Source organism: Pseudophryne corroboree, chromosome 3 (assembly GCF_028390025.1).
Source record: "Pseudophryne corroboree isolate aPseCor3 chromosome 3, aPseCor3.hap2, whole genome shotgun sequence".
NCBI lineage: Eukaryota > Metazoa > Chordata > Amphibia > Anura > Myobatrachidae > Pseudophryne > Pseudophryne corroboree.
Genome location: NC_086446.1, coordinates 689,772,619 through 689,788,488, shown reverse-complemented (window position 1 = coordinate 689,788,488; position 15,870 = coordinate 689,772,619). Strand labels below are relative to the sequence as shown.

Genomic DNA, 15,870 nt, shown 5'->3' with positions numbered 1-15,870 from the left:
CAAAAATTAAATTGGTTCATGTTATTTAACCCCAGGTATTGTCAGAATTTTGGTATGGGTCTAACTTAATGTAGGATGTGCTTGGTATTGTCATAGAATGGAACTTGTGTCGATAATCTGAAAGTGTATAATAGAGGGGTGGAGTTCTCTCATATTAAAGGTCATTTATGTATAATAAAGTTACAGATGACTCCATTTATTCACAGCACTGAGGTTGTGGGTTTGATTTCCACAATGGCTCTGTGTGGAGTTTGTATATTCTCCCCATACTTGTGTGGGTTTCCTCCAGGTGCTCTGGTTTCCTCCCACAGGTTAATTGGTTCTTGACATAAATTAACTCTAGTGTGTAAATGTGTGCGTGTACATGTGGTAGGGAACATAGGGCTTTGCAAATGCAATACTTAGCAATGCAAATGCAGGTGGAGGTGCATACCACCTCCTTCCTGCATTTGCGATCTCTAAACTGTGATGCAATCGCAGTTCTGGATGAACATAGCAACCATCGGTCACGATGTTCATCTGTGACTGCAGGCTAGTAAGCCTGAGTTTACTCAGACTAGCAGTCACTGTGCGGCTTGCGTAGCCAAGGAAACTGCTTCTGGGACACAGCCCTTAGCCTCGCCACTCCCGTTTCCAGAAACGTCGGCCTCCCCTGCCCCTCCCTCTGAAAAAATCTGCCTGTCAATCAGGCAGAGACGTTAGCATCCCTACGATGCGATCGCAGGATCTGTTCTGCACATGTGCAGTTTACCGTCCATTGGAAAACCGCGCGTTGGATCACCCATGCTTCCATGGATGTCAGAGCAGAGCTGGCATGCAAAACCCGGCGAGTTGCAGAACACACCAGGCTTGGGGGTCTCCTCTCCCATATTTAAGTGGTTTCTTTGTCAGTAAGTTTATCTGTATTTTTTGTGTCAGTAAGTGGTATCTGAGTCAGTATGTGTGTGTCAGTAAGCGGTATCAGTCATTAAGTGGTCTATGTCTCAGTAAATGGTATGTGTCAGTAAGTGGTATCTGTCGTGTGTGTCAGTAAGGGGTGTGTGTGTCAGTAAGTGGTATCTGCATCAATAATTGTGTTCATCAGTGTGTCAGTAAGTTTGACTATCAGTATGTTTGTCAGTAGTAAATGTCCATACACACGGAGTGATATAGCTAAGCGATTTTGACTATATAGTCAAATTCGCTCAGAAAGTGCATAACGCTCAGTCACAATCTCTCATAGTCAAAATCTCTTCGTGTGTATGCACCTTTAGTGTGTATGTGCCAGTAAGTGTGTCTGTATCAGTGTACCATGTCAGTAAGTGGAATCTGTTTTATTAAGGGGTGTCTGTGTAAGTAAGTGCCATCTGTCAGTAAGGTGTGTTTCTGTCAGTAAGTTGTATCTATGTCAGTAAGGGGTGTCTGTCATTAAATATGTGCCAATAAGTGGTGTCTGTGTCCGTAATGGGTATCTGTCAGTAAGTGGTGTCTGAATCAATAAATGTGTGTATCAGTAAGTGTTTGTCAGTAACGTGTGTCAGTATGTGTCAGTGGTGTGTGTCAATAAGTGGTGTGTGTGTGCGTGTCTATATAAGTGTGTTTGTGTCAGTAGGGGGTTTATGTCAGTAAGTGTTGTCTGTGTCGGTAAGTGTGTCCCAGGAGCCCTTAGTTCCCTGTCTGCTCTGTATTGCCCCTATCTTTTGTAATCTTTCCACATCTGCTCTGTTTTGCCCCATCCTTGCCCTTCATCCTTCTTTGCATGTTGATATAGCTCTCTGTATTATATGGAGGGCACTGCGATGCTCCATGCTTGATATTGTGGTCACGGATGTTCTGTATTATATGGTAGTCAACTTTTTATTGTTATACAGTAGTTAACTATTAAGTGGTTAAAGGTAAACACTAGCTATGATCTTCGTGGAGATGGCCACACCCCCTATTTAGACCACACCACACTGGTCACATCACTAGTCACACCATCGCAGCGACTGTCACACCTCCATCAGAGGCACACAATAGGCCCTTCATAAATTTCAGCTCCAGGCCCATGTGAACCTTAATCTGGCACTGAGCACGCTCTGTCTATTGTAGCTATGTCACTCTATTACAGCACATTTATGTGATTGCTACAAAAGTTTTATTAGGGACCAGAGAGTTATTTTGTCTTCAAAGTAAGTTTTACTGACTTGTGCAGTTCCCTACAGATTTTGGTGTATTTTATTTCTGTTGTCATGAATGGCAATGACATAAACTCCAGGACACATTCTATTTACAGAGAGAAAATTAATACGTAACATAATTGTTAACAATATAACATTATTTAACAATGTTTATGATTCCTAGAATGTTGCTGGTTCTTATATTTTCAAAATGTATATTTAATATAGCATAGAGTCTAGACCTTCTCTTTTAAAAAATACATAAACCTTGCATGTTTGTGTTTTATTGTTGTTACTATTCTTCTTTTTCTTCTTCTTCTTCTTCTTCTTCTTCTTATTATTATTATTATTACTACTATTATTATATACACATGAATAGGGAACTTTAATAAGAGCATAGCAAAATAGTAAATTGATTTAAATATGCTCCAAACTAATTTCTTTTTAGATGAAGCCTGTAAAATGATATCTTCATAGCTATTCTTGGCTTTGGGCAAATACTCCACTTTATTTACTTCACCGTATCCCTCTCCAAGGCTTGATACATCTCCCCTTCAGTAATTGCTGTTAATTGATTTAGTGGAATATTTATTAAACCTTATTTATTTTTAAGCTTTGTGCTCTCATTCTAAATTTTCTAATATACTAATAAGGGTTAAGATCTATTACTAGCAGATTGAGTGCCCCCAAAACAGACAGTACATTCCTGGGGCGTTTTTAGAAAGAAGGAGGCCCGTGTGCAGACTCCTTCTGATCTTGACTCTGGGTACTAGGTTCACTAGGGGACCCTAGCACTGTCCCAGAGTCTAGTGCACATGTGCAGGTCTCCGGGAAAATGGCACAGTGGCCATTTTCCCAGTGATTTTCTGGCCGCATAATTTTCCCAGTGATTTCTGCAGTGCTGCTGCTGTTACATGGGATTCTGGAGGGTAAGTATTGAAAAAAAATGGGTGCAGTTAGTGCGATGTGGGCCCATGTGCCTTGCATTATAGATATGCCTGTGGAACTTTCCCCTCCCTGCTTGTTTACGACTCTCATGGAAGCACCTCCACAGTAATACCTTTTCATGCCTATTTAGGACCCAACATACAGTCCCTCGTCTTCCTAGAATACTGAATCACCTCTGTCTGTGCGATAATGTACCCTAGAACATAAATTAGCTGGAAGTACTGCAGAACAGATTTCCCCAAGCCTTTGGTCCTGATACACTGACAGACATGAGAGTCAGCTGGAATGACAGTAGTCAATCTGTTGTGTTGAGTAGTTTGGGAAAGACTGGAAACAATTAAGCCTAAATTTAGCAGGGGAAATATGCAAAATGTCATGGCCATACGAGGAATCAGATGAAAATTACCTGTAGCAGTCTTGAAATGTTTCCTCATCTTTACTAATAGCACCAATCATGCATATGCAGCAAATCACTTTCATGTTACTATTCGAGCACATTTACACAGACTAAACTGTACATAACCTACAAACACACCTTTGGATGTTATCACTAATAATCCTGTGTGTACCCATAACACTCCCATTATCGCCGCACATTCAGAAGGAATTGTCCCCTCTCCACTAATGTCTCTTTTCACCACCTCCTCCTCTCCAGCTGTTAGTTTTTTGGTCCTGGTTTCAATTATACAGAGCGTTATGTGGCTTCAATTACGCAATCTAATTACACAGCACAATTACAAAAAAATGCTATAGTTTCAATTCGCACAATGCCTAATAAAAACCATTTCATTAAATGGACTGCCAGGCTTTAGCCGTGCCGATCTGAAGGGCAGTTGTGTGGATTCTGCTATAAATAGTAAAGCAAAGTATCTGTTTCCTGCTTAGTCTGATGTGCTGGGTAGAATGTAAGTGCCACTCCAGTAATGAGAGTGTAAAGGGAGCCTGTGTATATTCATGCACAAGCCTTTAAATGATTTTATTGCTTTTATGTAATGAGTTCATGGTTTCCCAGTGAAATAAAATTACCCAGTGCTCAGGCTGAGCTTAATGTGCCCAATTTTCAAGAAGGTGTCTGACATGTAACGGGGGCTTATCACAGTTGTGAGACTTTTATAAGGTACGCCCCATTTACTATAATGCACACATGTGCTATAGTTCATTGCCAACAGAACATAGCCAACAGGAGGTAGGAGTTTGTTAGGGGGCTTGTATTGCAGCCATAAAAATGGTTACACTGGATATACTCACTTATACCCCTTTCACACCGCCAATGCCGGATCCCACCCGGGAATTAGAAACAGGTCCTTCCCGGGTGGGATCCGGCATTGGACGCTGCTGTTGGCTTCCCTGACCCGGCAATAATCCGGACGGGTTGCCATAGCAGTGGGGGGCGAACTGGCTGCGGAGGCGGAAGCGGCGCTGGGATATGAGATAATCTCTGTGCCACCTCTCCCTGTTGTAGTGAACGGGTCCCTGTTTGCATCGACCCAGGAGCCCGTTTACGCTGCATTGACCCGGTATTCAACCCGGGTATAAAACTGCTTTTTTCCCGGGTTGAATTTGCCGGGTCAAGCAACCCGTGATTTTCGACATGGTGCTTTCACACCGCACTCTGACCCCGGCAATATGCCGGGTCGATACCGGGTTATTTGTGTGGTGTGAAAAGGGTATTCGACAGGACTTGATTGCTTAATTTGGTACTTGAGGTAGGCCTTGACCTCAACAGTATTGGTGGTTTAGAGGGTTCACTTGTTTTGCACCTCGAATCCTGGCAGTACAATGTTACAACATATAATATATTATAATGTGTTATATACAGGGCTGTAACTAGGGATGTGCAAATGGTGCTGTCGCACAGGGCTTTGGGGGAGGCATGTCGCTGCCCCATAGCTCTTGCTTCTGGTTACAGGAAGCCTGAAGCAGCACCTTGATGCCAGTATCGCTGGCCGCAGGAAGGCACCCTACAGTCTATACAGCTGCTCAAAGCTTCCTCATGACCCTCCAGGCCGTGCTGCACTTCCAGGTGCCAGCGGCCCATCCACCTCTGTGCAACATCATGCGCTTCGGGGCGAGGCTGGCACAGGGCACTTTGGAGCTCTGTTTCTCTACCGCCTATACATTGCAGATGATACAGTATAACACATTACAGATGAAGCACGTTTATTTGAGACAAGCCACAAACGCTTGGAGCATGGTGCACACTGCACTTCAAGCCCATTCAGACAAACCACATCTATGTACATATCAGGCCTCGAGTAGAGTCATCCATACAGTGCAGTCACACCAAAATGTGTCCATACGTACATTTTCTGCGGAGTGTAAAATGCAGCCGATTAGGCCACATGGATGACAGGAGGGGCAACAGTACAATGATTGCACCTCCATACACTGCATGATGTACAGAGGCGATCTTCATTCACTGTCTGTAGTCTGCTGAACAACCGTCACATGGATCGGACAGGTTTGATAACCCAACCAAACAATCTAGACCATATTTCAGCTGGTTTCAGTTTGTGAACAATAATTGTTCAGGTTCAAATACTCAACGATAACCGTTTAGTTGGCTGGTTCCACAATTATCCTGCAGCTTTACTCTGTTATGAAGTTTTCCGTAAATATAAGAAATAATGGTCTGCTACAGAACTCAACTACTTTGGACTACATTGGTGGGTGCCAGGTAATCTTGTTTAGAAGTATTGTCACTTGCTTTTGAGTTGCAGTTCAACAAAAAGCACAGTAAGGGCTTTTCAAACAAATACATGGAAAAGACATTGACAGGTTAGCTGAATCTATTATTTATTTTCTTATGTGGAGCTGTCCTTTTGAGAATATTGTCTTTCATTTTCTCAGATTGTGCTTGTTTATTTATAGGGACATTTTTTTCCATGAACTTTACGCTTCCAATTTTTTTTTTTAATCTGTAAGTCAGTCAGCCTAGAACATTGACAAGTGAAATGCATCGAGGTTATGATCCTAGGCACCCACGTACCCATTTCATTTTTAACAATTTTTGAAGTCTTATTTTACTGTAGACATTCAGAATTAAATTTGTACTCACAGTTTCACAAGGGAGTTTAATCCAAGAAAAGATCTGTTCTTTACAAGAGATATCTTGTTATTACTGAGAATCCTGTAAAAGATAAAAAAAGGAAATGGTTAGCATAGTGCATTACAGTATATTGCTCCTACATGGTGCAACATTTTTGACCTACTGTAATGCTATTTACTGAACTGTGCTTAAAAATAAATTGATTATATAGTAATGGAGTTGGAACTGCAGCACGCTTGAAAGCTCGTGGGATTTACCCAGTTGCCTAAATGTTTGGACTGAGGTAGAAAAGTTTTCTGCCAGATCATTTGTGCTTTTATTTATTCTAGTACCTTCATAATATTACCATTTAAACAAGGCAGTATTCAGAGGAAAGGAGGGGTTGGCTGAAAAACTCACCATAGCGTCCTATTGGCTAATAAAAAGCGTTCACTTTTAATAAATGAAAGGAGATTTGCCCACATCGTGATTATTTAAATAATATGAACAATTATGTTGTCTCATGTAATAACAATTTTTAGGGCTATTTGAATTGAGAATTAACTGAGATAAAAGCATTTTGTTGGAAATGTACCAAACCTTGGAAAGAGATAAAGCGGAGAGAGGAAAAAGTACCAACCAATCAGCTCCTGTCTTTTTTTAAACACAGACTGTAATATGGCAATTAGGAGCTGATTGGCTGGGACTTTATCCCCGTTCACTTTATCTCCATCCGAGGCTTAGTAAATAGACCCCTTAATCTCTCTCCAAGATTTGAAAAATATCCCCCTAAACATGAAATGTATATACAAGAGATACTCTCATATACTGTATATCTAATTGAGTCTGATTTTATGTGTGGGTGACATGTTTTGCCTATACAGATGTGCTTTATTTCTTAAATATGCAAGTCATATGTGAGTTATTTACTGTATGTCAGAGGTTCCCTAACGTGGTCTCAAGGCACCCTAATGGTCCATGTTTTAAGTATATCCATGCTTGGACAGATGTGACTTAATTAGTATCTCAATCAGTTTGAGTTAACCATATGTGCTGAGTGGGTTGGGTATGGGATGCCGGCGGTCAGGGGCGAGAAACTAAGCTAACCTTAACCCTAGCCTAACCCTCCTCTCCCGCAGTCTAACTCTAACCCCCATCACCCCCCCCCCCCCGGAGCCTAATGGTGGGCACACCCCCCCCCCTCCCCCGCAGCCTAACCCTAATCTCCCCCACCCAAAAGCAGCTTAACCCCTACCCTCTGTCTGATACCTAGGTTCGGGGTTTTGCCGGTCAGTATTCTGGCATCTGCATTCTGACAGGTATTAGGATTCCCGGCTGAGCTATGGATATACTTAAAACCTGGACCATTAGGGTGCCTGTAGGACCGCATTCGGGAACCTCTATTGTATGTAATTGACACTGACTACATTACATAGTGCACACCTGCATTATTTTATAGGGATATTCAATTGGCCCTGAAAAAAATTAGGTATAATTGGATAGGGAAAGGAAAAAAATAGTTGAAAAAGTAAAATAAATCATGAAAAACATGGAATCAGACCTATGTTTTTTTGCGAAAAACGGGCTGATAGGGCTGGTTATCTGGAATTTTGTTTTGTGTGCCTGAGGCATGCAAAAGAAAATCCTGAATAACTGCAGGATCAGGGACAACTTAATTTCCGCCGGGTGGAGATGGGGGGGGGGGGGGGAGGGGGAGTTGTCAATTAGCTATGGAAAGTTATCACAGCTAATTCAATATCCCCCGAAATCTCAGTGCGGTATAATAAACCTCTAAATTTCTAAATTCAATAAATTATTAATTTAATATTAAGAGATTCACCTTGGCAAATTACAGCCCTGAAATTTGTATAAACTACATTATAGTAACATTTACACCGACACAATACAGGAATATTTTACTTTAAAGGACTAACGTATGGACGTATGTTTAACTATGTATAAGACCCAGTGTGTATAAGCAGCTCGGACAACTTTAATTATTTTTTTTATTGTTTTGTTTTTTGTTAACAAATTTCTATGCAAGAAAAGTGGCAAAATAAAACAAAATATGTAAGTACATTGGTTTTATGTCATTCTGTTTTCCTAGTGCAGGGGTTCCAACCATGGTCCTCAGGGCACACTAACAATCTAAGTCTTGGAGAGAGATAAAGTGGACGCAGATAAAGTACCAGCCACTCAGCTCCTAACTGCCATGTTACATAATGTGTTTGAAAAATCACAGGAGCTGGTTGGTTGGTACTTTATCTCTCTCCACTTTATCTCTCTCCAAGGCTTAGTAAATAGACCTCTTAACAAGTACCTCGGTGACTTAAATGTAACTATCTGTGCTCAAACATGTATATAACTAAAACCTGGACTATCAAACTCCTTTCAGACATAAATCCAAAACCTGGGGTTATATTTACATAAATTAGATTTTGGAATTCTCTTTATGAATCTTCAAAATCGATTGAAATCAACTATTTTTTATCTTCTAAAATCCTTAAAAAATCCCTAATTTACTAAAATTTGATTTTGCATTCGATTTTCAAATCAAATTCGATGTGGATTCATGTTTGAAAGGGATTTAGAGTTGAATTTATGAAATCCCTTCCAAAATCGAACCTAAAATTCCCTTTAATATCCCCATTTAAATCCCGAGCAAAATCGAACGAAACTTCTTCATTGTTTATATTTAAATCTGCAATTGCGCCTGAGGTAAACAGTATAGAAATTTATGATGGAATGCAAATGGTTTTATGGAAACGAAAAACTTTACTGTTCAAGAAATCAGTTCTGACAGGTCGTGTACACAAACAAATTACATCTCAGAAAAAATGTTAGAGGGAAGGGGAAAAAAGACGCGGGACAAAGGGATTCACAATATCATTAAATGGATATAATACAATGGCCCTCATTCCGAGTTGTTCGCTCGCAATGCGATTTTAGCAGTATTGCACACGCTAAGCCGCCGCCTACTGGGAGTGAATCTTAGCTTCTTAAAATTGCGAACGAAAGATTCGCAATATTGCGATTACACATCTCGTAGCAGTTTCAGAGTAGCTTCAGACTTACTCGGCATCTGCGATCAGTTCAGTGCTTATCGTTCCTGGTTTGACGTCACAAACACACCCAGCGTTCGCCCAGACACTCCTCCGTTTCTCCAGCCACTCCCGCGTTTTTTCCGGAAACGGTAGCGTTTTTTCCCACACGCCCATAAAACGGCCTGTTTCCGCCCAGTAACACCCATTTCCTGTCAATCACATTACGATCGCCAGAACGATGAAAATGCCGTGAGTAAAATTCCTAATTGCATAGCAAATTTACTTGGCGCAGTCGCAGTGCGGACATTGCGCATGCGCACTAAGCGGAAAAACGCTGCGATGCGAAGAAATTTTCAGAGCAAACGACTCGGAATGACCTCCAATATTTGATAAAGATAATCTGATTGGTGTCCACTCAGAGGATGGCGTCCCACCGCTCTGTTGTGTGGATTTGGTCTTGTACTGATGCTACTAAAACTCAGAGCTTAATAATTCACAGTGGGTGGTCTATTCAGGGCCGGCGCCACCACTAGGCAGCTTTAGGCAGCTGCCTATGAGCGCTGGCCACTGGAGGGCGGCGCTGCACGCTGCCTATGAAAGAGTGCTTAGTTTATTCCCCAAGCTCAGCTGAGCTTCACAGCTGAGCAGAGATGCTGCACCGCCCAACTGTAATCAGCTCCTCTTTCACAATGCTCCCCCCCCCCCCCCCTCCGCGATGATACCTTATTTTCCCGGACAACACCATGACAGCACCCGGCGCATGTTACCCCCCTCTCCTGCGATTGCATCCCACCCGCTCCCTTCCCGCGATTACATGCCGCCTGTCCCGCCTGCAATTAGCCGCCCGCGATTACATGCCGCCCGCCACCCCTCCCGCGATTACATCCCGCCCCCCTCTCCCACATGTTACCCACCTACCTCCCCATGCTGCTAGCGGCAGGAGTGAGCAGGCAGCGGAGGGCGGAAAATGTTCACAGTGGAGCACATCAAGGAGCCGGAGGTGTTGCAGAGCCGACGGTGTGTGAGGCCACGATCCGCACATGTCTGCCTCCACTGCTGCTGCCTCCCCGGCGCTCCTAGGTCCCACACTCCTTCTCAGCCTACATGGGCCGTGACAGTTGAATACCCCCAGCCGGGTGAGTGGTGTGGAGGGGATGGGGGTTGTAATTGTTAGTGTTACAGAGACTGGCTGTGTTACAGGGCCATTATGTCTGTCACGTGTATAAGGGCATTATATTAATGTGGGCCATATGTCTAGTAGTGGATGGCTCAAACAACCACTGAGGTCGGGCCACAAGCAGAAGTAGCGGGTGCACCACAGGTAGCGGCAGTGCTCGCACAATAGCTTCATGTTGTATTCTCATAGATCCTTAGCTTGGTCTAGTTGTGAGTGGCATTGGGAATATCAGGGCAGCGCCACACTCACAACTAGACCAAGCTTACGATCTATGAGAATACAACATGAAGCTATTGTGCAGGCACTGCTGCTACCTGTGGTGCACCCGCTACTTCTGAGATCATCATGTCAAGCTGCCTAAAACATCTACTTCAGTCAAAAGCACTTATACAAGTGCTCTACCTGGTGCAATGTGTATAACGGCGTGCTCTACCTGGTGCAATGTGTATAATGGCGTGCTCCACCTGGTGCAATGTGTATAACGTCGTGCTCCACCTGGTGCAATGTGTATAATGGCGTGCTCCTCCTGGTGCAATGTGTATAACGGCGTGCTCCACCTGGTGCAATGTGTATAACGTCGTGCTCCACCTGGTGCAATGTGTATAACGGCGTGCTCCTCCTGGTGCAATGTGTATAACGGTGTGCTCTACCTGGTGCAATGTGTATAACGGTGTGCTCTACCTGGTGCAATGTGTATAACTGCGTGCTCCACCTGGTGCAATGTGTATAACGGCATGCTCTACGTGGTGCAATGTGTATAACGGCGTGCTCTACCTGGTGCAATGTGTTTAACGGCGTGCTCTACCTGGTGCAATGTGTATAAAGGCGTGCTCCATCTGGTTCAATGTGTATAACGGCGTGCTCCACCTGGTTCAATGTGTATAACGGTGTGCTCTACCTAGTGCAATGTGTATAACGGCGTGCTCTACCTGGTGCAATGTGTATAACGGCGTGCTCTACCTGGTGCAACGTGTATAACGGCGTGCTCTACCTGGTGCAATGTGTATAACGGCGTGCTCTACCTGGTGCAATGTGTATAACGGCGTGCTCTACCTGGTGCAATGTGTATAACGGCGTGCTCCACCTGGTTCAATGTGTATAACGGCGTGCTCCTCCTGGTGCAATGTGTATAACGGTGTGCTCTACCTGGTGCAATGTGTATAACGGCGTGCTCTACCTGGTGCAATGTGTATAACGGCGCGCTCCTCCTGGTGCAATGTGTTTAACGGTGTGCTCTACCTGGTGCAATGTGTATAACGGAGTGCTCTACCTGGTGCAATGTGTATAACGGCGTGCTCTACCTGGTGCAATGTGTATAACGGCGTGCTCCACCTGGTTTCAATGTGTATGATGGGCTGGAGAATGGGAACTGGTGTGTGCTTTTGGTCGCCGGGGGTTACGAGCAGGCTGAAGTTTTTCCTAGGGTGACGAGAAACCTTGCACCGGCCCTGGGTCTATTGCATAAGAAGGTGAACAAAGTGATGTGGAATACGATGTTACAGAGTCCTTATGTTATTTGTGGGGTACCCCTGTGTTGATTATATCATCTAGCCCAATATTGTGCTCTGGTGCTATCTATTGCACATTCACAGAATAAGTATGATGTCTTTAAGTATAAATATGTGCACTATTCAACTCATGAAGCTGCTGATGGTTCTCTGATTGATCCTCCAGGGTTATCTCAGTCAGGTGGTGATTTGCATTGTGCAGGTGGGTGTACAACATATGATAACCTTGGACATCCATTATTACTACTTCCACACTGCCCCACATGCTTTTGGGTACTTAAAAAGTCATAAATTTCCTGCCATTAGAATGGTGTTTAGAACCAAAATTGAATGTTTAACATCATTCTAAAAATTTGGGGATTTGAGGTTCGATTTTGAGTTCGATTTCAAATCGATTTGCAAATCGAATTTTAGAAAATTAGGGGATTTTATGTTGGGCTTTGGGGAAACATCAATGTTTTTCAGAAATCCGATTTCTGTTGGGATGTGAGTTGAATTTGGTTTTAGAATCGATTTGACATTCGATTTGGTCTTTAGTAAATCTATTTAATCCAAATCAAATAGAAATCAAATTGAAAGAGAATGCCAAAAGCCATTCTAAATCAAAATCGAACAATAGTAAATTTTGCCCCTGGGGTTTTGCACATAAACGCGACCCGGGTCCGGCTTATGCCTGAAAGGTTCTACCCAGGTTGACAGTTCCGGGTCCATGACTCTGATCGCTATCAGGGTTTTTTTCCAGGACTTGCAACCCTGGCAGAAGACCCGGCTTAGATCTGAAAGGTACGACCAGGACTTGATGACCCAGGTCATGTCTAAAAGAAATTGATAGGTTGGGGACATTAGCACTTGGTGGTGACTTCATCTGCAAGCACCCACTGAATACCAGAAGGCCCTGGTCACTGGAAAATCTGGGCCCGGGGTGAAGGGTGATGACCTGTGAATAACTCGGGTCATCACCCATGTGTGAAAGGGGCATTAGTGTGACTTGAGGACTGAGGTTGGGAAACACTGCTCTACAAAAATCATTAAAATGCAGTTCAGAACAATACAGACTACAAAATTTTATAACCTAGCTCTATTTTCCTTTAAGATATCGGTCTTCTACAATAAGAACTTCACATGCAAGAACAGATATGCTGACCTGCCAGGGTCAATTCCCTGGAGGTCCTGTCTTATCATAAATGTAAGGTAAAAGCACTTTCAATATTTCCATTTTTCATGCAATACACTCAGAAATTTCCACTTTTTATCTCGTACTGCTTAATTTGGTCAATTATTTCCAAATGAATAAAAAATGTGCTTAATTAGTGGGGAGATCTGGAAGCTATAAGAAACCATTTCGGCTTTTTAGGAACAGTCTGCAATTATCCACAAAGCTCTCTTCTTCTACAGAATTCAACTGAAATATTTAATGATATGTCATAAATTAGAGGAACTGTTGTTACAAGAAAGTGTCCATGATTTATAGGTTGGCACTTTGTATTGAGCAGTTATACAATGTCACGCCTAGGTGAGATGTTGATATACACGTAATGCAATACTGTATCTATCCCACTATCAGTTATGGTGCAAGAAGAGTAATCGATGAGATGATAGATTGGAAACAATAAGCCAGAATGCTTTTTTCTAACTCATATAGGTTACTTATAATTAAGCTTTATAAATAGAGAAGAATAAAGTTCAAATAGGCACCTAGAAGTATAACCACTGTTTTGTTTTTCTCAAGACAGTGCCTCTAAATAATGGCCTACCACTTTAAAGCATGAGTCAGAACTGATTGCATACCGTCCAACTGTCCAGATTCCAACGGGTCAGTCTCGCTATTCGGACACTGTCCCTCTGTCCCACCCACGGGCTGCAGTGTCCCACAGGTGGGGGGGGGGGAGGGAGTTGGGGGACCCCTGGATCACCCACTGCTCTGCAAAACAGCAAGTGATCCCTGAGCAGAGCAATGGGCACATCCCCAAAATGTCAGAAACGCGTCAGTGATGCGAGACCGTGCCCACTCACACAAGACCAGGCCCTATCCCACCCAAGGCCACACCCCCTTTTTCAAAACACACACGCATATGCCATGCATAGATCCGAACCTATGGACCATTAAAGTTGGGAGGTATGCGATTGGCTAAATTGTGGCATAACCTGAGTCACTGCATGGCCTACAGATCCTGATTTTACATGTAGAGCTCAATCCCCAACTCGACTTGCAGCACCAATAAGTGCAATTACAGTATACTGTATGTTACACTTACAATACCCCCAGACTCACAGGGGCACGTACAAAAATCCACAAGTCCACGGTGAGATTGGGTTGAGAGAGACTCAAAGGTCCACTATGTAAATTAAACTGTCCAGAGCTTATGACTGATAGTGTAATGGGCATCGCACTGGCCACACCAACATAGTTCTATACTATTTCTAAACTACATTATAGTCACATTTACACAACTCAATACAGGTGTACATTACTTTAAATCTTAATCATAAGAGCTAACATACAGTATGGACATTATGTTCAACTTTGCATAAGATCCAATGTGTATAAGGTCAAACACTTTAATTTTTAATGGCAAAATAAAAGAAAATATGTAAGTAAGTTGGTTCTATTCTATTCTGTTTCCACTGAATGTCGGAAGATCCTGGTCACTGGAAGACCTGGGTCCGGTGTCAAGGGTGACGACCCAGGAATAACCAAGGTTGTCACTCATGTTTGAAAGGAGTAGCCCCAGCTTCAACATGCTCTGTGTCCCAGGTCCAAGCTAGATTGTAACCAGGTAATTATTTCTGAAAGGGGTATTATTGTGCCTTGAGGACTGAAGTTGGGAAACACTGCTCTAGAAAGATCATTAAAATGTAGTCCAGAACTACAAACACTGCAAAATTTTATTACCTAGCTCCATAGCCAGATTAAGGTGGGGGCACAGGGCATACTGTACCCCAGGCTTCCCTCTGTCAGAGGGCCCTCCGGCCAGAGCACACTGACATCATTAGCTCTCCCTCTTGTACAGCAGCCAGAATGTGAGCAGGGCAGTATGCAGTGCAGGAAAGACACATGAGTATCAGGTGTCATGAGCTACCAATGGAGCTTCCCAACCAGAGGATAGAGAAGGTGGTGGTGGGGGGGTAGGGAGCTGTAAGTGACCCAGGGATCCCAGCTTCTCCTCCTCCTCGCCTTGGTGTTTGGGTCCTGAGTAATCTAATGAGAACATTTGGGTCTAGTGAGACACACAGAGAGTCCTCCTGAGTCCTGTCCAGGGTGTAATTAGTACAGAGGCTGCTGCTATTGCATTTTTGCACTATAAATGATAGCTTTTATTTTTCTAGGTGTATTTTAAGGTTGTTTACGTTGTCTTTGTTCCACTATAAGAAAACTTTATAAAATAGTTGTCTCTCAAATAGGTGGAGCTATAAACAGTAGCCTGGCATTATAAAACTATTAGTTTAAACTTAATATGCACCATTAGTTTAAATTTAATATACACAATCCATACCTCCCAGGATGATCCATTCCAGGAGGTACAAAATACTCTTTACCTGCTGGACTTCCCTCTTAATTTATGATTGCAATCACCTCTGTTGAAGTACTTTACCTTTCTTAACAATTAAATAGTTCAACACAAGTGACACCAATCATATATTAAGAGGGAAGTCCAGGTAGAGAGTATTTTGTCCCTCATGGAACGGGTCATGTTGGGAGGTATGAACAATCTAATATACACCCCCCTTTGTCAGGGCCCCCCAGTCTTATGTGCCCCAGGCCCTCCAAGGCTTAATCTGGCCCTGCCTAGCTCTATTTTTCCTTTAAAATAACTGTATTCTACAATAAGAACCTTCAAATTCAAGTACAGATATGCTGACCAGCCAGGGTCAATGCCACGGAGGCCCTGTCTTCTTTAATGTAAGTGAAAAGTACTTCCAATATTTCCATTTTTCATGCAATTCACTCTGGAAGCTATAAGAAACCATTTTGGCTTCTTAGGAACAGTCTGCAATTATCCACAAAGCTCTCTTATTCTACGACATT

The 15,870-nt window shown here is 42.9% G+C and overlaps 1 protein-coding gene across 1 annotated transcript in view; it reads right to left on the bottom strand.

The window, feature by feature from the left end:
- ADGRA1 (adhesion G protein-coupled receptor A1) overlaps positions 1 to 15,870 on the bottom strand; it is a 1,405,372-nt gene that overhangs the window by 1,265,405 nt on the left and 124,097 nt on the right. Inside the window, exon 2 of the mRNA XM_063962017.1 lies at positions 6,145 to 6,216. Within this exon, the coding sequence (XP_063818087.1) occupies positions 6,145 to 6,216 (72 nt within the window). The remainder of the gene's footprint in view (positions 1 to 6,144; positions 6,217 to 15,870) is intronic.